The 23,391-nt window shown below is 40.1% G+C and overlaps 1 protein-coding gene across 3 annotated transcripts in view; it reads right to left on the bottom strand.

Moving 5' to 3' along the window:
• Window positions 1–23,391, bottom strand: part of Ssh2 (slingshot protein phosphatase 2) — a 254,194-nt gene that overhangs the window by 20,049 nt on the left and 210,754 nt on the right. For all 3 annotated transcript variants that reach the window (XM_052755974.1, XM_052755973.1, XM_052755975.1), the window contains 6 exons: window positions 23,083–23,148; window positions 17,165–17,359; window positions 14,639–14,732; window positions 14,381–14,509; window positions 8,454–8,500; window positions 3,683–3,829 (listed from right to left, as the gene is read on the bottom strand). In XM_052755974.1, coding sequence (XP_052611934.1) covers window positions 3,683–3,829; window positions 8,454–8,500; window positions 14,381–14,509; window positions 14,639–14,732; window positions 17,165–17,359; window positions 23,083–23,148 — 678 coding nt within the window. The remainder of the gene's footprint in view (window positions 1–3,682; window positions 3,830–8,453; window positions 8,501–14,380; window positions 14,510–14,638; window positions 14,733–17,164; window positions 17,360–23,082; window positions 23,149–23,391) is intronic.

The following is a 23,391-nucleotide window of genomic DNA, read 5'->3' on the forward strand; positions in this document are numbered from 1 at the left end:
ACTCATCCAATTTATTCTAATAGAGTTGTTTCTAGTTAAGTTCCCAGGAAGGGCTCTGTCCCTGGAGGAAAGCATACATGAAGCCAACTTTTCTTCTCTATTCAGACAACTGTAGATAGCACTGTTCACACAGCACCACAATGCCAGAGACAGAGGAAAGCATGTGATATAGCACATGCCTTCTTAGTGATGGAGGTGGAATGAATGGCAGCTGCCTGTTTTTTTACATGATCTGAACTAAACTCAGGCTCCACACATACTAAGGACGTGCTCTAATTGTTAATCTATGCCCCAGTTCCTGCGGGTTTTTAATGCAAGGGAAGGAAGAGAAAACAATGCTACCACAAAGCAAACAAAATACATCAGTCTGAACAGGTCCTAGTTAATTATCTTGGACATGAACACTGTTCAGTTATGTTCTAACTCTAACAAGGTAGTGTTATAGCACACAGTCAGTCTTCAAGGATCTGTTAAATGCATGAATAAATTATGGATCTGCTGATCACATTTCCCAGCTGTTGAAGAAGGAATATTTTAAAACCTAGAGAAAAAGAATAGCTACTCTTATGGCTACTGCTCATAGATCCTAGAATCCTTTCATGTAACTGTTCCGATAAATCAAAACATATATCTGTGAGCATAAGGGGACAAGCTATTCATTTGCTTACTGACTGTATTGATGGTTGACAAGTTTTCTTTCAGAAGCTTATAATCTTGTTTTTCTGGAGACATGAGCTATATGAATGAGTGAGGAATTACCAGTGCAAGTGAGTTTGAGGTGACTTGTCCAAACAAGTGAGCAGATAAGCAAAGAATGCAAAGTATGGAATGGAATAATTTTCCTTACTTTTAAAAACTGCATTTATCTATTTGAGTATGTGTGGGTGGGCAGGCATCTGAGTGTGTGGTACACATGTGGAGGTCACAGGATGACTCGGAGGAGTCAGTTCTCTCAATTTCTACCTTGTGTGTTCTGGGGATTAAACTTAGGTCATCAGCCTTGGCAGCAAGCACTGAGCCATCTCGCTGGTCCTTACTATAGAGTTTTTATTAGTCTACAGTTTGGAAGCCAATGCACAGTGACTCAGATGAAAATTGAGACGTGTGCTCTACATTTTCCAACTGAACTCTAACAACTTCAACATATCAAATTTTAGGCCTTTGTCTGTAGGCATGGAATGTGCTTAAACTTGGACAAGCCTAAGTAAAATAAAATTCATTCCCTATGAAAGCACCTCTTTCACATTTTTCTTTTCTTTTCTTTCTTTCTTTTTCTTTTTTTTTCAAGACAGGGTTTCTCTGTGTAGTCCTGGTTGTCCTGAAACTCACTCTGTAGACCAGGCTAGCTTTGAACTCAGGGATTGGCCTGTCTCTGCCTTGCAAGTATTGGAATGGAAATAAAGGTGTGTGCTACCACACTCGGCTTCTTTGGAACTGTTCAACTGAGCTTTTTAAGTGCAAAGCTTCTAACTTATTTAAGAAGGATTTAAGTTAGTTTTCATCTAACCTATACTTCAATTTCACCTCTCAATCCCTGTGTAGGATGGTTGAGATTAAGTCTGGCATCATCATATTAGGAATAGGGCCTTGTAGAAAGAATTATAGAAGGAGGAGTTCCCTCTCAGACTCTGACCCAAACTTGAGAAACTTATGATCAACTGCATCCATTTATGACCTTGGTGCTTGTGGTGGCTATTTTGGTTGTCAGTTTGGCTACACCTGGAATCATCTAAAACTCAAAATGGCTGAGCACACCTGTGAAAGATTTTTGCTTAATTAAATCATTTCAAGTGGGAAAATTCACTTCTAATTGAGATCTTTGAGGTGGGAAGATGAACTTTTTTTTTTTTTTTTTTTGGTTTTTCGAGACAGGGTTTCTCTGTGTAGCTTTGCGCCTCTCCTGGAACTCACTTGGTAGCCCAGGCTGGCCTCGAACTCACAGAGATCCGCCTGGCTCTGCCTCCCGAGTGCTGGGATTAAAGGCGTGCGCCACCACCGCCCAGCAGGGAAGATGAACTTTTAATCCAGATCTTTTGAGGTGGGAAGACCCACCTCTAAATCTGGACCTGCCTTCTGCTGGCAGCTTGTATAAAGGAAATGGAAGAAGGAAGACTTGCTCTTTGCCTCCTTGCTCCTACCCTTGCTATCAAGACCATTCCTTGACTGGTATTAGAGCCTACTTCTTTGGGATTCCAGTGTATCCTGAAGACCAGTGGAGACATCCAGCCTCATGGACTGAACAACTCCTGGATTCTTGAACTTTCCGTTCATAGGCAGCTACCGTTGGGTTAGCTGGACTGCAGTCTGTATGTAAGTCATTAGAATACACACACACACACACACACACACACCCATTCTAAAAGTTCTCTTAATCTAGAGAATTCTGACTAATACAGATATTGGTGCCAAAAGTGGTTCTAGAGTAATGAAGTATAAGGATGAATCTTTTAAACACCTGGAATAAGTTTTCCAATTTGCCAGCCCATACAGTTATAAAAGCCTCTCCTGTTACTGAAGCCTTTCTTGGGAGCTTGAAGAATATTTAAAGCCCATGGTGTGCACTATTTTACAAAATTAAGGAGACAAATGCATTCGATGATCCTGATTCACCAATTGTGAGAGGCAATTGATCTGGTGACTGTCCTGTTTATGAAGACTGTTAAGGGGGTGTAATTTCTGAAGGAAGTTAATAAAAAAGAGGTATTTCTCATCTACTAAAGATGGTTTGAATGCTGTCTTTTCTGAAGAGGGATGTGGCTAAGTAGCTCATTTATGATTCATTCTTCCTAGTGAAAGGATGAATAAAATGGGAAAGGAAGTCCTCAGAGCTTTAGGAATCAATTAATTTGACGACGACATGACAAAAGGCAAGAGAAAAACCTTACCATTTAGAGTAGCCACAATAAAGCCATTGACTGGGAAGATTTCCAACGCTCACTGCTTCTCTTCTTGTATTCAGAAAGACCTGGTATATTGCCTATTCACAATAGTTTTTGCTGTACAACTTACAAATATCTCCAGTACCATTTTAAGAATTTAATTCAGAACCAGGCATGGTGGATAGTGCATTCTTTTAATCTCAGCCCTTGGGAGGCAGAAGCAGGCAGATTTTGGTGAGTTCAAGGTCAGCCTGGTCTTGAGAGTTTCAGGCTACTTAGGACTACATAATGAGACCTTGTCTCAATTTTTTCCCCTCCATTTCTCATTTTTCTTTCTTTTTCTTTTAAGATTTATTTATTTATTTTATGTATGTGAGTGCTCTATCTGCATGTACGCCTGCATTTCAGAAGAGGGCATCAGATGCCATTATAGATGGTTGTGAGCCACCAGGTGGTTGCTGGGAATTGAACTCAGGTCTTCTGGAAGAGCAGCCAGTGTTCTTAACCGCTGAGCCATCTCTCCAGCCCCTCATTCTTTAGCTGCAGTATAATTCCATTTTCTTTCATTTTCTGCTTAGTGGAAAATGAGGCTATGTGAGGTTATTTTATTCTAAGGGATTTCATTTGCTTAAAGGGAAAGTATTAGGTCACTAATCTTTTGTCTAGGATTATAAAATCTCAGGGCCTTTTTCCCCTTTATATCCTTTTCTCTAAGCACTATCAGTAAATTATGTCAGTCTCTCATCCCCAGTTATGTTCACACTATGAAGAGGGATCCGAATGCTGTGTGGGACAATACTCACTTGGCTTTAGAGATGAATTTGTATGTGTCATTCCAGTAAGCCAGGAGATCCGTTGCCTCTTCATCATATACTCGGATGTTGTGATACTCAAAGACTCCAGGGAAGAAGTTGTCTATCTCTCGAGTGACATTCAAGATGTACCGTACCCTGTGAAGAAATCAAGGGAGGGCATGTATTCTGTTTCTCAGGCTAAAATGAATTCCCAGCACCATATATCTGCCATGTTCAATACCTAAATACCATTTCACTTTATATATGGATACAGGATCTCATCTTTGATAGTATTTTGGAAATAGTCCCCATATCTGTATCAACTAAAAATCAACCTAAGACCCACAACCTAGCAATTTCTGTTCTTAAAATTTCCAACGATAAAATTTTATTTGGAAGTTGTTTGTATAAAACCAGATGACTGATATACTCCAAGAAAAAAGAGAAAAGGAAAATTTTCTTACTTTTCTCAATGCCAGATTGTCAGGCAAGAAACTGTGAGGGACCATGGAAAGCTGGCCTGAAACTCCCTCGAATCTGTCTGGCTGCATTCTGCCAAGAGTTCTCACATGTTGAACAGTCAGCAGGAAAGGGTTTCTCTATTAAAACTTTCTCATCATCTCTCTCCCTGCACCACCTTAATTACTGTCTGGTTTAATTTACCAACGGCTCTTTCTTTCTTCAATGTTGTATAGACTTAAACATCACTGAAGTTTACTCCAGCAACACAGGCTCAGTTCTTTCTACAAAAACTGTTTCCTTCAAATAAGCACATGTGGGGCTCCACAACTCAGTTTCTGAAGAAGACAGAGTTACTACACAAGCATTAGCCCCACTCTACAACATGCATACACGTGGTCCCAGCATCATTATTCACGACAGCCAAAAAGTGGCTGTCAGCTGATGACACCAGTGGCTTCTAGAAACAGGGAAGAAGGGAAACATGACCAAGGAAGCATACACAGTCTCCTTCTGGTGTGAAAAAATGCTCTCAATCAACCAGGTAGTTTGCATAGCTCAGAAACATTTACTAAAACCCACAGAATTGTACATTTTAATTGTGTTAACTATATTGCATTATGAGTTACATTCAATAAAATGATTAGAAGAAAAAGCAAAAACATTTATTTTATTTTTATTTACTTATTTTTTTGAGACAAGATCTCTATGTGTAGCCTGGGCTTGCCTGGGACTTTATGTAGACCAGGCTGGCTGAAAATTCACACATCTACTTGCCTCTTCCTTCTGAGTGCTGGGATTAAAGGTGTATGTCACCATGCCTGGCTCACTGATTTTATTTTATTGAAAATAAAAATGAGGGGCTGGAGAGATGGCTCAGAGGGTTAGAGTGCTTGCTGCTCTTCAGAGGACCAGAGCTCAGTTCTCAGCACTTATGTGGAGAAGTTCACAACTAGCTGTGATTCCCAGCTCCAGGGGGTTAGAGGATCTCTTCTGCCTCCTCTTTGACTCACAAACATGGAGCATGTGTACACACACACACACAGTAAACTACAACAACAAAACCCAATCAATCTCCTACTTCTTTTGTTTTCTTTCCGGAGCTGAGGACCGAACCCAGGGCCTTGCGCTTGCTAGGCACGCGCTCTACCACTGAGCTAAATCTCCAACCCCAATCTCCTACTTCTAATCCTATACTTCAGTAATGGATTATGGCATCATCTCTAGAGAGACAGGAAACAGTTTCCTAATTCTTTTCATTCTGGAGCTGAAAATGCCCACTGCTGATTGGTGCTGTAACTCCTTGGAATTTCTTTGGTGTATCAGCAATTCTGTAACTTTAGTTCCTAAAGTCAGTAGACTATCTGGAAATGACCTTACTATCAAAATTGCAATTTGAGCTGGGCAGTGGTGGTGCATGCCTTTAATGCCAGCACTCAGGAGGCAGAGGTAGGCGGATCTCTTGTGAATTTGAGGCCAGCCTGGTCTACAAAGCGAGTTCCAGGACAGCCAAGGCTACACAGAGAAACCTTGTCTCAGAAAACAAAAAAAAACAAAACCCAAAAAAATTGCACTTTGAAATGCCATAAATCACTGTCAGGAAATAGGACATACAGTTTTGTGACAGACTAAAGTTTAAGACCCACTGAATTTAAGAAATAAGACCCAAGTAGATGTTTGTACATCCAATCATTCTGTTTTAAAGACAATTGGATTTAGTTGCATTTTGAAGTTTAGCCTTATAAGAGTAAATGATGGCTGTTATTCCACAGTAGCATGACTACGGAAAAGTACATACTGTATATTTCAAAAAGCAAAAAGAGAAGATTTTGAAAGAAAACAGGACCCCAAGAAAGACACAGGGATCGCCCAATGATGGAGAAATGGATGAGATCTACATGAACAACCTGGATGTGAGTAGGGGTAATAAAGGGCAGGGGTCGAGGGAAAGAGAGCTTGGGGGAGCGGGAGATCCCAGCTGGTTCAAGAACAGAGAGGGAGAACAAGAAATAAGAGACCATGGTAAATGAAGACCACATGAGAATAGGAAGAAGCAAAGTGCTAGAGAGGTCCACAGAAATCCACAAAGATACCTCCACAATAGACTACTGGCAATGGTCGAGAGACAGCCCGAACTGACCTACTCTGGTGATGGGATGGCCAAACACCCTAATTGTCATGCTAGAAACCTCATCCAATGACTGAGGGAACCGGATGCAGAGATCCACGGCCAGGCCCCAGGTGGAGCTCCAGGAGTCCAATTGGCAAGAAAGAGGAGGGTTTGTATGAGTGAGAATTGTTGAGACCAAGGTTGGAAAAAGCACAGGGACAAATAGCCAAACGAATGGAAACACATGAACTATGAACCAATAGCTGAGGGGCCCCCAACTGGATCAGGCCCTCTGGATAAGTGAGACAGTTGATTAGCTTGATCTGTTTGGGAGGCATCCAGGCAATGGGACCAGGACCTGTCCTCAGTGCATGTACTGGCTGTTTGGAACCTGGGGCTTATACAGGGATACTTGGCTCAGCCTGGGAGGAGGAGACTGGACCTGCCTGGACTGAATCTACCAAGTTGAACTCAATCCTCAGGGGAGTCGTTGCCATGGAGGAGATGGGAGTGGGGAGAACAAAGGAATCCGTGGCTGATATGTAAAATTAAATTATAAAATAAAATTTAAAAAATAAAAAAAAGAAAGTTTTCATCATGAAGAATTGATAAATGGGGGCAGAAGAGATGGCTTAACAGTTAAGAGCCAGCTTAGCAGCTCACAACCATCTATAACTCCAGTCTCAGGGGATCTGATGTCCTCTTCTGGCCTCCAGGGCACCAAGCATGCAAGCAATACACAGACATATATGCAGCCAAAATACCCATACACATAAAAAGCAAAATAAAACTTATTAGAAAAAAAGAAATGAAAAATGTTCCAGATGACAAACTTGATTTAAAACATTAAATATATGTACCTAAACATCACATGGTACCACATTAATGCATACAATTTTAATATTTTTATAAAATGTTTTAATAAAAGAAGCATATGAGATGGAGTCTCATCTCCAGCTAGTATTATAGCCTATTATATGTCTATACAATGTGATTACAATGTATTTGGCAAGCAGTGCTATGTCAACTCGCAGATTTCATATTAAATATCATATCTAAGTTTTCTAGAATGATAGAACTTTCAAACTTTACAGAATTGTAAGCTGTCAAAAACTGGTCCCACTCTCAAGGAAATTTAAGTGAACTTCTGCAGATAAAGTGGAGTCAATGTTGTTTTTCAAGTCCAATCAGGGTCTCATCTTCAAGGGCCCTGTCAAGAAACCTACCAGTGAACAGTTTATCTAGTTTGTTTAATTAATTAATTTATTCTTTTGTCTTTCTAGATAGGGTTCCTCTGTGTAACCTTGGCTGTCCTGGAACTCTCTCTGTAGACCGGGTGATCTTCAAACTCACAGAGATCCTCCTATCTCTGCCACTGGAGTGCTGGGACTAAAGGTGTGTGCCACCACTGCCCAGCAAATTGATCTAGTTTTAAGAGGGCAAATGAAAGACACAGGATGAGGGTCTAGGTCTTTGAATTCTCAGCCCAGTTTATTAGTTGATTCCTTCCTTCATCTGTCATTAGGCAAATGACAGTTCTTACATGTGTATGAATTTTTTATCATTCATTCACAGTGAATATCATCTTAGTGTGAAGCTTTGAGCTAGGATGATAAAAATTCAAAAGATGAATATATAGTCTCTAAAAGCTCCAGACCAGTCCTTACTAATTAAAATTTTCCAAGTTATACTTATTTTTATATCTTCAACTAAGCAACTAGATTTTCATACCTGGGTTTTTTTTTTTTTTGTATGAAAACAAGAAGTTCATTTTTGTAATTACGAAACACCTTTCTTGTCAGGGAGAGAGAAAAGTAGGTAGTGTGCATGACACTTATCAGCACCTCAGACTCTCAGTCTATCATGGCAATCAGAAATAATTCATTCTCTTCTTCCTCTGGCCTAGGCAAGCTCTATCACTTAACTACATTCCTAACAATTCAATTTGATTTTTAAAGAGTACTAAACACTTGGGAATTTGTTTTTCAAAGCCATTCCATTAATACAAGTGATGTTTCTTGGGAGGGAAGAAGATCAAATGGTTGAGAGAATAACTGCTCTGATTTTTTTTTCTGTAAGATAATAGCTGAGAATTGAAAGCGACCCTAAGGATCAAAGTTTACCCATTGATACTTCTTTGACAGGAAAACATAAAGGTTAAACAGGGACTTCTGTCATACAGAGATGTCAGCAATTGCTCTGTGTGCTCACCCTCGGTTCTGTAAGTCCTCTAAGTTCGAGGCATTCCATTCTGAGCCCTATGGAGCCAAAAAGACAAGGTTAGTGAGTATTATCAAACCAACTAAACAGGGTAGTTGGGAAGGAGCACTGCGGGGAAATAGTTTCTGAAAAGTGACTCAAAAACATGTACTCAATGCCTCTAAGTACCAGAAACTTTATGTTATCACACCCAGTTTTTATTAATGATAGTACAAAAAAATTATCTTTTTTTTTCAGGGTGGGAGTGGTGAGTGTGTGTTCATATGTGAACAGACAAGTGCCACAGTATGTATGTGGATATCAGAGTAAAATTACTCTGTGTCCAATACTCTCATGTTTCCCATGCTAACCTAAAAAATCTTGCTATTCTGCAAAAGGTCTCTATTCATATGCAGGTTTTTCTCAGCCAAATTAGCCTCCAGGAGAGCCGTTGATACTAAAATCAGGTTGGACAAAGGCTTCCAGCTCAGAGAAGTTGTACAAACTTACGAGGATTTAGATGAATCTTTTTTCCTAATGATAACCTGGCTTCCCACCAATCAGTCTTCCCTTCTCACTGCAGGTTTTCTCTGAACTATGTTCTAAACATTCCTTCTCCATATCAGCTGATACCTTTCTGAATAAACAGATCCCTGTGCAGTATAATGCAGAGCTGAGCATTCTTCCAGAGGGAGGGGAATTGCTGGCTTTCCTCTAACAATCTGGTTGAGCTCCAGGTATGGCAACTATGCATGAAATGAGATGACTTTGAGAAAAGTAACCCTGCAACTTGAAACTAGGATAGATCTCTTTTCCCATGTCAACTGCTGGGAAAGTGTACACTCCCTGGGGAGGAGAAAGGGGTTTGGACATAGGACATGTGGTACATAACCAAGGGGAAGCCACCAAAACAAGTATAAGATGCTTAGTTAACGTCTTCAAGCAATTATTTTGCATTTTGAATAAGAGTTAAATTTTATAATTCTCCTATATGGAAGTTTTTTTTTTTTTTAAATAAGAAAATTATTCATGGGACTGGAGAGATGGCTCAGTAGTTAAGAGCACTGACTGCTTTTCCAGAGGACCCAGGTTTCAATTCCCAGTACCCACGTAGCAGCTCATAAATATCTGTAAGTCCAGTTCCAGGGCATCTGTCACCCTCACATAGATATGTAGGCAAAACACTAATGCACATAAAAAATAAGTTAAAAAAAAGAAAATTATTCACACTTTTAATCCCAGCACTCAGGAGGCAGAGGCAGGAGGCTCTCTGAGTTTGAGGCTAGCCTGGTCTGTAGGATGAGTTTCAGAACAGCTGGGGCTACACAGAGAAATCCTGCCTCAAAATAAAATGAAAAAAAACAAAAACAAAACAAAACCAACCAAATTTACAAGTAGTAATAACTCTCAAACTCTAATAGTAGACACATACCATAAACATGTCTGTGGTGGTATTTTACTTGTACTGAAATGTGATTTTAATTGTATGTTAATAAAGTTGCCTGGGGGTCAGAGGTATTAGAGCCATAGCAAGTGCGTGGCGGCGGTGGCGCATGCCTTTAAGGACCTGGAGGGCGGTACATACAGGCAGTGACATGTTTGGGTTTACAACCAATGAGAAGGCAGAACAGCTAGACTATATAAAGACATACACACAGGAAGTAGGTCCCTTTCAGAGAGCTCTCTTGACTGAAGAGGATCGCTGAAGCAGGAAGGGTGAGGCTCTTAGCTCTGACCTCTTGGCTTTCTTCTCTGAATTGGCTCTGTGTTTCTTATTTAATAAGACGGTTGGTTACATCTATACATGTCTAAATTCATACCGTGTACAAACATTCTATATAATTTATAGACCCAGCTGATAATGATGTACCAATCAATGCAGGTTCATCAACTCTAACAAATTCATTTATTAAGCCAGGGTTTTTGTGTATCTTGGCTTTCCTGGAACTCGCTCTGCAGACCAGACTGGCCTTTAACTCATAGAGACCCACCTGCCTCTGCCTCCTAACTCCCAAGTGCTAAGACTAAAGGCATGCACCACCATCACCCGGCCCAAATGTACCACTCTTGACAGGGTATACTGATTATGTGGCAGGCTATACATTCATGGGTACACGGGAAATTTTTAATCTTCTGCTTAATTTTCCTATGAATCTAAAACATCTCTAAAATTAGAGTCCATATACTAGATGTATGTGTGTATATGTAGTAATATATAACTAGGAAGCAATAACAAAAGATAACAATGATACCTTCTTTTTTATTTTTTTGGTTTTTTTCGAGACAGGGTTTCTCTGTGTAGCTTTGCGCCTTTCCTGGAACTCGCTTTGTAGACCAGGCTGGCCTCGAACTCACAGAGATCCGCCCGCCTCTGCCTCCCGAGTGCTGGGATTAAAGGCGTGTGCCACCACTGCCCGGCCCAATGATACCTTCTTGGGTAATGATTAAAAGTGATTTATTATCTTCTAAAATTGAAAAAATTGAAAAATTCTACAATATTTTATTTTATGTGTATTAATGTTTTGCCCATAGGTCATATGTGCTCTACCTGTGTGGCCTTGGAAGTCAGAAAAGGGCTTTAAATGCCCTGGAATTGGAGTTCTGGATAGCTCTGACCATCATGTGGGTGCTTGGACCTATTCACTATGTAGTTTGGGTTGACCTTAAATTTGTAACAATCTTCCTGCCTCAGCTTCGGCAGTATGGGATTACAGGCATGAACTACCATGCCTGGTGAACATAAATTATTTTTGTAATAAAAAACTCAAGAAGGAATCCTAAGAGAAATCTGTTGGTAGAAATAAACACATTTGTAGGTGATTAGGGAAATATAATTTGGGGGAAATTGGACTGTTATTTCTGCTTTCAGTAATATTAAAAATTGCTATATACCATAAAATATACTAGTTGAAGAAAGGGTAAAGAGGAGGCAGTTCTGAATTCTAGTTGGAAGTGAGTGGTGGTAGAGACATAGGAAATATGCCTGCCTGGAACAAAACAGGTTGACCAGTCAAAAAATGGCTATACTTGATATTTATCATGTCTGTATCTATCATTCATTCATTCATTCATTCATTCATTCATTCATTCATTCGAGACAGGATCTCACTACATAGCTCCGGCTGACCTAGAACTTACTCTGTAGACCAGGCTGGCCTCAAACTCACAGAGATCTATCTGCCTCTACCTTCTGAGTGTTGGGATTATAGGTGTGCCCCATCATGTTAGGCAACTTGTTCACATCCTTTGTGTGTATGGTGCTGGCGTTCAAACTCTGGGCCCAGGACATGAGAGAAAAGTTCCACAGTTTTTAAAAAAGTGTTAAAATCCACATTTAGGGCTGGGAATGTGGTTCAGTGGTAGAGTCCTTGTCTACACAAGTCTCTACACTTGATCTCCAGTACCAAAGAAACAAACAAGCAATGTTTGATGGTAAAATGATTTCTAGTTTGATCCTGACCCCTTTCTTCCTAGGGTCTCATGGCTCCCTGATTGAATTCAAATTCTCTATGCAGCCGAAGACGACCTTGTCCTGAGTACTGGAGTGTCACCACACCCAGCTTACATGGTGTTGGGGACCAAACTCAGGATCATATGCACGACAGATAAGACATTGGACCACTTGGGCTACACCTTCAGCCAGCTCTTTTTGGCTACCAGCAATTTGTCCTTCATAAAAATTCAGTCATGCCGGGCGGTGGTGGCGCACGCCTTTAATCCCAGCACTCGGGAGGCAGAGCCAGGCGGATCTCTGTGAGTTTGAGGCCAGCCTGGTCTACCAAGTGAGTCCCAGGAAAGGCGCAAAGCTACACAGAGAAACCCTGTCTCGAAAAACCAAAAAAAAAAAATTCAGTCATATTTCATGGAGTCTGGGCAAAGAACATCTGAGTGAGTGGCTCCTAAGATTTCTACAGACAACACAAGAATTCCAACAATGGAAGAGTAGGATATTTTTGAGACCTCATGAAACTATACACTAGAGATAACAAATTCAGGCTCTTTATCCATAGAAAGGCCAGTACAATCTACACCCAGAAATAGCAACACAGCTGGGTGGTGGTGGCGCATGCCTTTAGTCCCAGTGCTGGGGAGGCAGAGGCAAGTGGATCTCTGTGAGTTCGAGAACAGCTTGGTCTACAAAGTGAGTTCCAGAACAGCCTGTTACACAGAGAAATCCTGTCTCAAAACAAAACAACTAATCAACAACAACAACAAAAAACTACAACAACCCAGAAATAGCAACACATATTAGCCAAGTTAAAGTATTGGGAAAAGGCCAGGTATGGTGGCACACACCTTTAATCTTAGCACTTGGGAGGCAGAGGCAGGTGGATCTCTGTGAGTTTGAGGCCAGCCTGATTTACATAGTGAGTTCCAGGATAGCTACGGATATGTAGGAGAAACTCTGTCTCACCCCCAACTCCCCCTCCCCCAAATAAAAGTACTAGAAGAGAAGATCCCCTGTCAGTCCACAGCTCTGCACAGCAATTTCCTAACTATGGGCCATATGAATCAAAGTAGAGACAAATATGCTCTAAAATGTCAAGCTTTCAATAGTACCAAGTCTGACTGCATGATAAAATAAACTCTGGAATGTTCAGAGTGAGGTCATACAGTTTAGTCAGTTTCTGTGTGTTTATCCCTCTTCTATCTGTATCCTAGCTTCTAAGCAGTTCAGTTCATATATGCACTCATCAGAAAAGAGAGGTGCTACATTTCTGGATGTAGATAGTACTTGGCCTCTCTATGGATCAGGATAAGAAGCTTTTCCAACATATTTTTGGCCAAATTGTATAGGAAGTGGAAACAAAATGATGGTTTAGCATTCTTCTTTGCTTTTAAGTATTCTTTGTTCCTGCTACCATGTACACATGAAATTAGAATTCCTCAACCTTAAAGGCTTCCTATCTAGTTTCTCTGTGTCTTTCTTGAGGCAATTACAGGTCACTGAATGTTTGGGAACTATGAAGAAAAATTTTTAGTCATTGACTTTTTGGTAATCATGAAAAGGAATTTGGGGGACTCAAAATGCTGCGACATGGTTTCATTATGTTTAAAAGTTGAGAGCTGAGGATGTAGTTCAATGGTAGAGCATATACTTAACATGTGCAAGGATCAGGATTTGATCCATAGGAATCAAGAAAATACCGAAGCAAATAAATCCCAACAGACTTTCTGTTATAAGCTGTCCCATTTGCTCAGATGAAATACATCAGGTCTTATATACATTCAGTAGACTAGGAAGGTGTAAAAATCATCCTAGTTAGATACACTGTATGAAACCACAGCAGACTAGCATGTTTGACTCTGAGTATTAAAAAAAAAGATGAAATATTTAACAACCTAGAGGAAGAAAGCCCTGGTTTGTAGTATTTGATAAATTCCTTGGTATAAATATTACCACCATACTCAGCTTTAATCCACATAAAAATCCACTGAAAGAGGAACTGGAAAGAAATGAACAGCAGCAGCAAGCCATTATGTACTATTTCCACCATACAACACATATAAATAACCTTAAAAAGCAGTGTTAGGAAAATAATACAGCAAAATTATTAGAAAGCAATGAGGCTTGAGTACATATTGCCTATGCTTTTAATCTAGTTACATTAACCATTTTTTAGATTTATTTACTTTATGTGTATGAATATTTTGTCTGCATGTATGCCTGTGTAGCAGGTGGATGCCTGGTGCCTACAGAAGTCAGAAAGGGGCTTCAGATCCACAGGAACTAGATATGGATCTAGTTGTGGGTGATTTTGAGTCACCATGTGGGTGCTGGCAATCCAACCCAGGTCCTCTGCAAGAACAGTAAGTGCCCTTAACCACTGAGGCATCTCTTCTGTCCAGTTACATTTTATTTAAATATAATAAAACAACAATTGTCTTGAGTCTGAAGCTAGTTTCAAAATACCACTTAAAGTGGCTTTAAAACTTACCAGGAACACATGCTCAAATATCTGTGTAGGACTATCCATCTGACCAAGGATCACTATCATTTCATTATCTATGAATTCCTTGAATTCTCGCAAGTTGCACACCATCTGCATTTCCAATTCTGTACGTATCTGAAACAGAGAGGATGTACTGTGTTAATCTCTGTAAAGTTCTTCTGTGTTTTCAATACCATTTTTAGTTCCATACCTATTGTTATTCCACTTCTAGCTTTGGGACAATGAGAACTCAATGTTGCTTACCTCTTTGGATGTGATATTTTCCAAATCCTTTTGCATCATAATCTCCCTTAATTTGGTTTTAATAAGCCTTTCTGTTCGTTCACGTTCAGTTGGTCTGAGGATAGACAAGTAATGACTTTTCTTAAACAAGAATTTAATCAAAGTAATGAATTCACCATTTGATGATGTTTCCAAACTACTTCTCTTACTCCATATTTATATTGCAGAAGCATAGCATAGCAAATGAAAACTATATCTAACCACACAGTGAGTTTCAGGCCAATGTGGGTACTACATAATGAGACAATGTCTAAAACAAAAACAAAAACAAAATAACAACAAGAACACCTTCCCAAACTAAACCAACCAAAAATAAAAAACAAAACAAAACAACAAACAAAAAAACATATAGAACATAATAAACAGGTGAAAATTACTGCAACAGGTTCTATGTGTTTAAAAGTCTTTAAATACACCAAGAATGTATAGATCAATGAAGAATCAAAGACAAGCTGGGTATATCCAGTATATCTCATGTCCCTATCAAGAACCCCTGGATATCATCACCTACTGAGTTAGAATGCCAATCTGGGTAGAATAGTGGTGTGACTCAGTAGAACCAGACCCTAAAATGCCATCCTATGCTGATCGTTCATTGCTGTGGGCTTATAAGATAGGAAGGAGTAAGACTGATCCAACCTCCTCCAACAAGGCAAGTTTTATTCCAGAATAGGTTGTAGAGTCAGCTATCTGGAATAATTCCATCTGAAACACTTTCCTTTTCATGGTAACTCTCAGAATAGCTCCATGAAATTTTTTTTCTTTGAGACAAGGTCTTGCCATGCAGTCCAGGCTAGCCTAGCTAGCTTTTCAATCTTCTTGCTTTAGCTTTCCAAGTACTGGGACTATAGGTGTGTATTACTGCCCTTTTCTTCCTGCTCACTTCTGTGAAATTTTTTTAATAACTCTAGTTAAGGAGACAAACATGTTAAAAAATATGCTGATAATCACACATATTAGCAGGAAAATCAGACCACTCAGTATAGCCCAGCTCTCTATCTGCAGGATTGTGTTGATTTTTAGTTTTCAGACTCTAAATTACTCAAGGCCAGGTGTGGTGGCACGTCTTTAGTCCTAACACACTGAGTTAGAGGCCAGCCTGGTCTACATAGTGATTTCCACGACAGCCAGGGCTACATAGTGAAATCCTGTCTCAAAATAAATAAATAAAAACAAATTTACTCAGCTGGGCAGTAGTGGCACACGCCTTTAATCCCAGCACTCGGGAGGCAGAGGCAGGCGGATCTCTGTGAGTTCAAGGCTAGACTGGTCTGCAGAGCTACTTTCAGGACAGCCAAGGCTACACAAAGAAATCCTGTCTTGAACCTCCCCCACTCGCCCCCCAAAAAAAGAAGAAGAGAGGAAGAAAGAAAAGCATTAGTTCAGTGTAACTGGATGCTTCTCTCTCGTGGCATGGTTCATATTATGGAGAATTTGAGTACTTTCTGTCCCATCTTTGCTCCTACCCACTCAAGAAAGGTATCTACTCTGAATCTCCTTATTTGGAAATGGACATGGCCTAAGCCTTCAGGCATCCTGCCTGTTACTGCTGCTTACAGCCTTATCACTGGCTGCAAAAATAGCCTCTGTAATCTCCATTTCTGTATGCTGCATCTCCACACACTTGGAGCCCGACATTGCTTAGGCACTCAGCTTCTCATGAACTTTGCAGAACACAGCTAATACCTGTTTGGTTCTGCCAAGGCATTTCTGTCTTGAATAGGAGTGCAATTCTTATCTAGGCTTCATTTTTCCTGGACACAGTAGTGTGGGAGGAAATGTGTAATGACAGTCTTCTATTGAAAAGGTGTATTGATAAAAACAGATTTCAGTACCTGTGTGCATGCATGGGCTCATTTCCTAGTTAAGCAGTTTGTCTTTGAGTCCTTCACTCCCTGAGGTGGAGTAGTTGGGAGCAGACAGACCTAGGTTTAGTCATAGCCCTACTACTTACAGTTCATGTGACCTTGAACGAGGTCCTTCTCTTTTTGTTGTTTTGTTTTTGTCCCTGTTCCTACCCCCACCCCGACATACATACAGGGTCTCTCTGTGTAGCCCTGGCTGTCCTGGAACGCTCTCTGTAAAGAAGGCTGGCATTAAACTCGGAGATCCACCTGCCTCTGCATCAAGTGTTGGGTGGGATTAAAGGTGTACACCATCACTGCCTGGCTTTTTAAATTTTATTTTATGTGCACTGGTGTTTTGCCTGAATGTATGTCTGTGTTGGATCCCCTGGAAGAGCAGCCAATGCTCTTAACCACTGAGCCATCTCTTAGATTTTATACCATTACATTCTTGATTACAGACACTCTATTGTGCCCAGGAGTGAAATTCCTCAGGCCTTTGCAGGAAATAGAAGGATCTTCATGTACGACAGAAGTGTACTCTACATTATAACTATTGTCAATGGGGCAGAGTTAGTTCCTAAGGAATATGCTGCCTAGGATACAAGAAAGGGCATCCACAAGCCTCAGCAAGTTAACTTACATGTCTGTGAAGAGGGCTGGAGAGTCAGGCCGATGAGACTGCACATCCTGCATAGCATTCCATTCATTGACTGAGGATTGATCTGAGTTGATATGGCTCTCATAATAACTCACCCAAGTGAGAAAAAGGCTGCCTGGATAGTAGTTATGCATTCTGGCCACTTCACAAGCCTTGTGCAAGCTCTGTAGTGCAGACCTGAAAGATAGGCCTAGAAATGAGCACTATAGAATTTTGGCATACCAAAAGGATAAAACCCATGTCTATCTCAAACTCCTCTAATTTTTGAATTCTACAGAGTATTATTCTCTGTAGAATTTCCTCCCTTTCTGGAAGCCAAGATTTTGTGATCTTGATGCATCCTCAAGGCAAGGAGCTGGGGGAGGAGAAGAGAACTGACAACTAACTCCCCAGTGGAAAAAAAAGGTCTAGGAACCTATGACCTCATGACTCATGTTGTGACTGTGTCATTAGCAAACAAAAACTCAACAATTAACTATTCAAAATTTGTTTCCCTTTGGCACAGAATCATGTGATAGCTTATTCTCTCAGATTCTTACAGGCTCCACAGAGATCACATAGCAGATGCCCCTAAGCCATGAGGCTATGTCTTTTGATGTCCAGGAAGTACTGACCTAATGGCATTTACCATTCTTGCTACCTTAGTCTCCCAGTTCTTTAAGCTATTTATTCATTCACATGAGTTCCCTTCTAAGAATAGCTCTGGCTACCCTGAGGCTAAATTAAACCTTCTGACTCTGAGCTCAGAAACCCAAGAAGGGTAAACAAAACTAAAAACCATGTTTTTTCTATTTACCTAAGCTAAAGCTAGAAATGCTAGAAGTAAACAAAGACAAACAAAAGAAATACTAGGAAGTAACTTACACAAGACCAAGGACCATTCTACATTTTGTTTATTGGTCTATCTCCAGTGATTAAAAAGGCCTAGATCATAGTGGGAGTTCAAATAAATGACTTATTAGCTATGAACTAATATTTTTCTCTTGAAGGAAAAGGAAATGTAAGAGAATTCCATGGCCATTCATTTACATACTTTTCTTTATAACACTTATTTTTTTAAAATTATTTTATGTGTATGAGTGTTTTGACTGCATGTATGGCTGTGCACCATATGTGTGCCTGGTGCCCAAGAGGTTAGAAGACGATGAAGGAGTCCCTGGAACTGTAGTTACAGAGGATTATGAGCCACCATTTGAGGGTTGGATATTGAACTTGGAACCTCTGCAAGCACATTAGTATTTTTTTTTTTTTTTTTTGGTTTTTTGAGACAGGGTTTCTCTGTGTAGCTTTGTGCCTTTCCTGGGACTCACTTGGAAGCCCAGGCTGGCCTCGAACTCACAGAGATCCGCCTGGCTCTGCCTCCCGAGTGCTGGGATTAAAGGCGTGCGCCACCACCGCCCGGCACATTAAGTATTTTTAACTGCTGAGCCAACTTTCTAGCACCTATCATTTTTTAAGTGTGTGAGTGGGTGCACATGCCACAGTAGCATCTGTATGTGCACAGAGGTAAATTTGGGGGGCATTACTTCTTTCTTCCACCAGGTGTGTCCTGGAGATCAAACTCAGGCTCTCAGTCTTGGTGGCCAGTGCCTTTACCTACTAAGCCGTTTCAAGTGATCTTACATATTTTTGTTAAAAATACCTTTTATTTTTCCCCTCTAAGAAAAGTGATCCATGTTCATTTTGAAAAAGTTCTATAGTTTGCCAGACATGGTGGCATCTGCCTTTAATCCTAGCAGTCAGGAGGCAAAGGTTGGCAGATCTCTGAGTTTGAAGCCAGCCTGGTCTTCAGAGCGAGTTCCATGACAGTCAGAGCTATGTAGAGAGAACCTGTCTCAAAAAACCAAAACCAAAACCAAAACATAACTAGTTCTATAGTGCTTGTGTAGTGTGCAGGAGGCACCGAGTTTGATTCACAGTGCCACAAAATAAACAAACAAAATAATGTCAGGAATATCATGTAATCCTAGCATCACTATTCAAGTTTGGAGCTACTCTTTCCAATTCCTTGGTCTGCTCGCAGGCTGTAATAAAAACTGTATGGCCCTATCATGCACTTCTGCATATGCACTTGCTCTTTTCCTTTACAGCCTGTCATCAACATCTGACTTCAATATTCTCCAACTATATTTTTTTTGAGACAGGCTCTCATGCATCGTAGACCTGGAACTCACTGTAGAGTTCACTAGGACTTTGAATTTAGAACATCTACTGTCTCCACCCCTGCCACTCTCCGAGTCCTGGGAATACAGGGGATGTGTCTCAATGCTCAGTTTTAACCAGATCATTTTGTAATCATTAAAATTTAATGGTTATTTAATAGTCAATTACACGCATGTGCCAAAATTTAACTGATTCCTAGTTTTCAAGCATTTAAATTCTATTGTTATTACTAGAATTCCAACAAACATTCCTTATAGCTAAAATCTTTGTACATCCATTTTTATAATCTCAGAGTAAATTTTTATAATTACTACATAAAAAATGATAAGGAATATTGGCAAATCACTCTCCAAAAAGGTTACTCTAGTTTATTCTTCTATCAATGTCTGAATCTGTTCTTTAAGTCCATGTCAATTTTATATCATATAAACTTTTTGAAAAATAGCTAATTGAATTAGGCTTGTTTGGGGGGGGGGGTCTGTTTGTTTGTTTGTGACAGTGTTTCCCAGTGTAGTCCTGCCTGTCCTGGAACTCACTCTGTAGATTAGGCTGGCCTTGAACTCAGAGATCTGCCAGCCTCTGCCTCTCTGGTGCTGGGATTAAAGGAATGCGCCACCACTGCCTGGCTTTGAGTCAGTTTTTTAAAATTAGATTTATTCATTTTATTTTATGTGTTGAGTGTTTGGCCTGCATGTACATATGTGCACCATGTGTATGCATGGAGGTTAGAAGAGGGAGTTGATAGCCTGCAACTGGATTTACAGATGGTTGTGAACCACCATGTGGGTACTGGGAATTGAACCTGGGTCCTCTACAAGAGCAACAAATGCTCTTAATGGATGAGCCATTTCTCCAGCCCCATAAATTTTTTTCCCCTTAACACCAGTTTAGTTAAGGTAACCCACCAGTTACTTTTAATTATTAAAAAAAAATTTTTTTTTTAAAGACAAGGTTTATGGTAGCCCAGACTAGCTGTGAACTTGTTATATAATCAAGGCCGTCCTTGAACTCCTGACCCTCTGATCCTCTTGCCTTCTAGATACTGGGATTAAGATGTGTGTTCTCATGCTGGGCTAGATTTAAAACAAACAAAACAAAGTTGTAGGGGCTGGGGCTAGATTTAAAACAAACAAAACAAAGTTGTAGGGGCTGGAGAGATGGCTTAGAAGTTAAGAGCGTTTACTGCTCTTGCAGAGGACCTGGGTTGGATTCCTAGCACCTACAAGGTGGCTCACAATGGCCAGTAACTCCAGTTCCAGGGGATTCGACACCGCCTTCTGGCCTCCTTGGGTCATGGTGCACATGGTGCATGCAAACTTATGCAGGCATACACATACACATATACATAAAAATAATAAATTAAAAAAACAAAGAAGTTGTTGACCCTCTAAAAAGTATTTTAAAAATATAATCTCAGGTTTTATTTCTGGAGTGTGTATGTGTGGTAGATACATGCATACACATTTGTGTGAATTTACGTGGGCACTTGTGCATGTGTGCTCCTGCATGAAGCCAGATGTCAATGTTGGGTGTCTTCCTCAATCCCTTGCCTCATTTTTTTTTTTTTTAGAAAGAATTCCTCACTGAGCTTAGAGCTAATCAATTTGGCTAGGCTATTTGCATAATGAGCTTCAGAGACTTGCCTGTCTCTAGCACTTTTTCCTTTTCCTTTTCTTTTTTAAAGTAGATATTGCAGATTGAATAAGCCTCCAGGCTTGTGTAGCAAACACTTACCTGACTGAGCCATCTGTCAGTCCCCTAAACTGTTTCCTAGTACTCAAAATAGGCAAATGCTCAGAGAATTTCAGTTTCATTCCAGTGATTCCGCACATGCTCTCTTCATTTGGAAATGTATGCTTTATAATCATACTTCACAGAGTCTGCTGCAACTGCCCTACATACACTCAGTGTTAGCTGCTTCAGATACAACGCTGCCTGTAGGAGTGGAGGCCACGGTGGCTAGTGTCCAGTTAGGGAAACACCTGGTCTCAACAATGCTTGGGTCCACATCACTACTATTTCTTTCCTATGACTTTCAATTCAATATTCTTAAAAAAGAACTGTGACTAGTGAGTTTACTTTAAACATCAATTCTTGATCTGAGTTATTACTTGAATTAAGGCTGCTTTGTCTGCCTCCTCAAAATATACCTGAAAGTACTGTCATCCTACTGGTACCCATGGGATAGACAGGTTAGCTACTTTTAACTGAGTATTAGTCAAAGGAGATCATTAAATTTTCTATAAAGGTTCACCTGTGAACTATGCTCTAAATCTATAAATGTGGTCTAAGCTCATCTAAAACCCTGCCCACCTTAATTACTGCATAAGAAAGTCAACTGTTTAGTGACGCTGAGGATTCTACACACCTAATCCTATCGCTTCTGTTATGCAGGGTTAGATTATTTCCAGACTTATTTCGCTTCTTCTTTTGTTTGCCTTATCTCCATTCTGCTCATTATGGGGGACTTCTACTATAGGACAGGCAGTGGGAAGAGAAGCAGAAATTTATTTATTATTTATTTATTTGTTGTTGTTGTTGGTGGTGTGTGTGTATGTGTGTGTGTGTGTGTGTGTGTGTGTGTGTGTGTGTGTGTGTGTGTGTGTGTGTATGTGTGTGGTCTGACTGCATATGAACAGATTTGTGTGTGCACATGTATGTGTGTGCTCCAGTAGGTCAGAGGTCAATGTTGTATGTCTTCCTCAGTTGCTGTCCATCTAATTATTTGAGATAAGGTCTCACTGAATCTGGATCTCACTGACTTAGCTAGACTGGCAGGCTAGCAAGTTCCAGGGATTTGCCTGTCCCCCATCCCTTTTCTTCCCCAATTCCCTGTGACACGGGTACAGATAAGCACTGCTGTGCCTGGCTTTTTACGTGGGCATTAGGGATCTGAATTCAGATCCTTATGTTTGCATGAAACTTTACTGATTGAACTATTTCAGTCCCCAGAAGCTAAAGACTACTGAGCCGAAAGTCTCATTATTCCCTGGTTATATTAGATCATTTTTTAGATGAGTGAACAAGAGTCTATTCTATCTAAATAAACAAGATACTCTTAGGCCAGACATGTAACCCTTGCAATGCCTCAGTTCTTTCATCCATAACAGGGTGCTAACAACACTATTGTGTGGCACCAGTTTAATGATTAAATACAAGCCATGTGAAGCATCCGGAACACAGTGAATAACTTGAAAGTGTCAGTATATGGATGGTTATTAACAATGGTTTCTTTAGGCTTTATTTGCATTACACAAACAACTGTCAGTACTTTAAAAGGATATGTATCTATCTACAATGTAACTCTGTCAAGGCTATCTCTGATTATCTTAGGAAATCAAAAAAGCTAGTGTATAGCAGTAAAATGTCTAGACTTGACTCTCACACTAAGCATGGTCAGTGTGAAACACAGTTCTAACAGGTTCTCTACCCCATTAGCATCTCTTCTAAAGCCCCAAATTACCTCTGAATTTCACCTTTTCACGAATGTACAAAGCTTTCCACTGTGACATTGTAAAAACTGCATTTCTAGGCTACCTTTAATTATGGTTACCACACAGATCACACACACATACACAAATCCTCTACATATATAGTATGTATATAAATAGGGAATTGTATCATTTCAAATTCTACTTCTCTCACAAAGCATTATTTTAATAATGTTCAAGAACTTTTTTGTAGAACTACTTCAAAAAAACAACACCATTTTATAGAGATATCAAAAGCCATCTTACCACATTGCTTGCACAGATACTGGTTTGAATATGTGAACTCTGTTATCTGTTGATACGCTGAACCCACTAAGAGCAAAAGAGAACAGACAAAAGTCCACAAATAAGGGTCAGGTATTTCAGGTTTGCTACACCAGCTGACGGATTAAATAGAAGAAATAATCAGTATGTCATCTGGAAGTTAACTGGAAGTAGGATGTGACTGAAAGTTCCAACATGGCAGCTGAGAGAAGAACAGTCGGCCTTCTCCAGGGACAAGGATTATCTGCTAGGTAATCCAGTTCCAAGTGGTCATATCTAAACACATACATA

The sequence above is a fragment of the Peromyscus californicus genome, unplaced genomic scaffold (genome assembly GCF_007827085.1).
Source record: "Peromyscus californicus insignis strain IS unplaced genomic scaffold, ASM782708v3 Scaffold_3__1_contigs__length_106647218, whole genome shotgun sequence".
In the NCBI taxonomy this organism is placed as follows: Eukaryota; Metazoa; Chordata; class Mammalia; order Rodentia; family Cricetidae; genus Peromyscus; species Peromyscus californicus.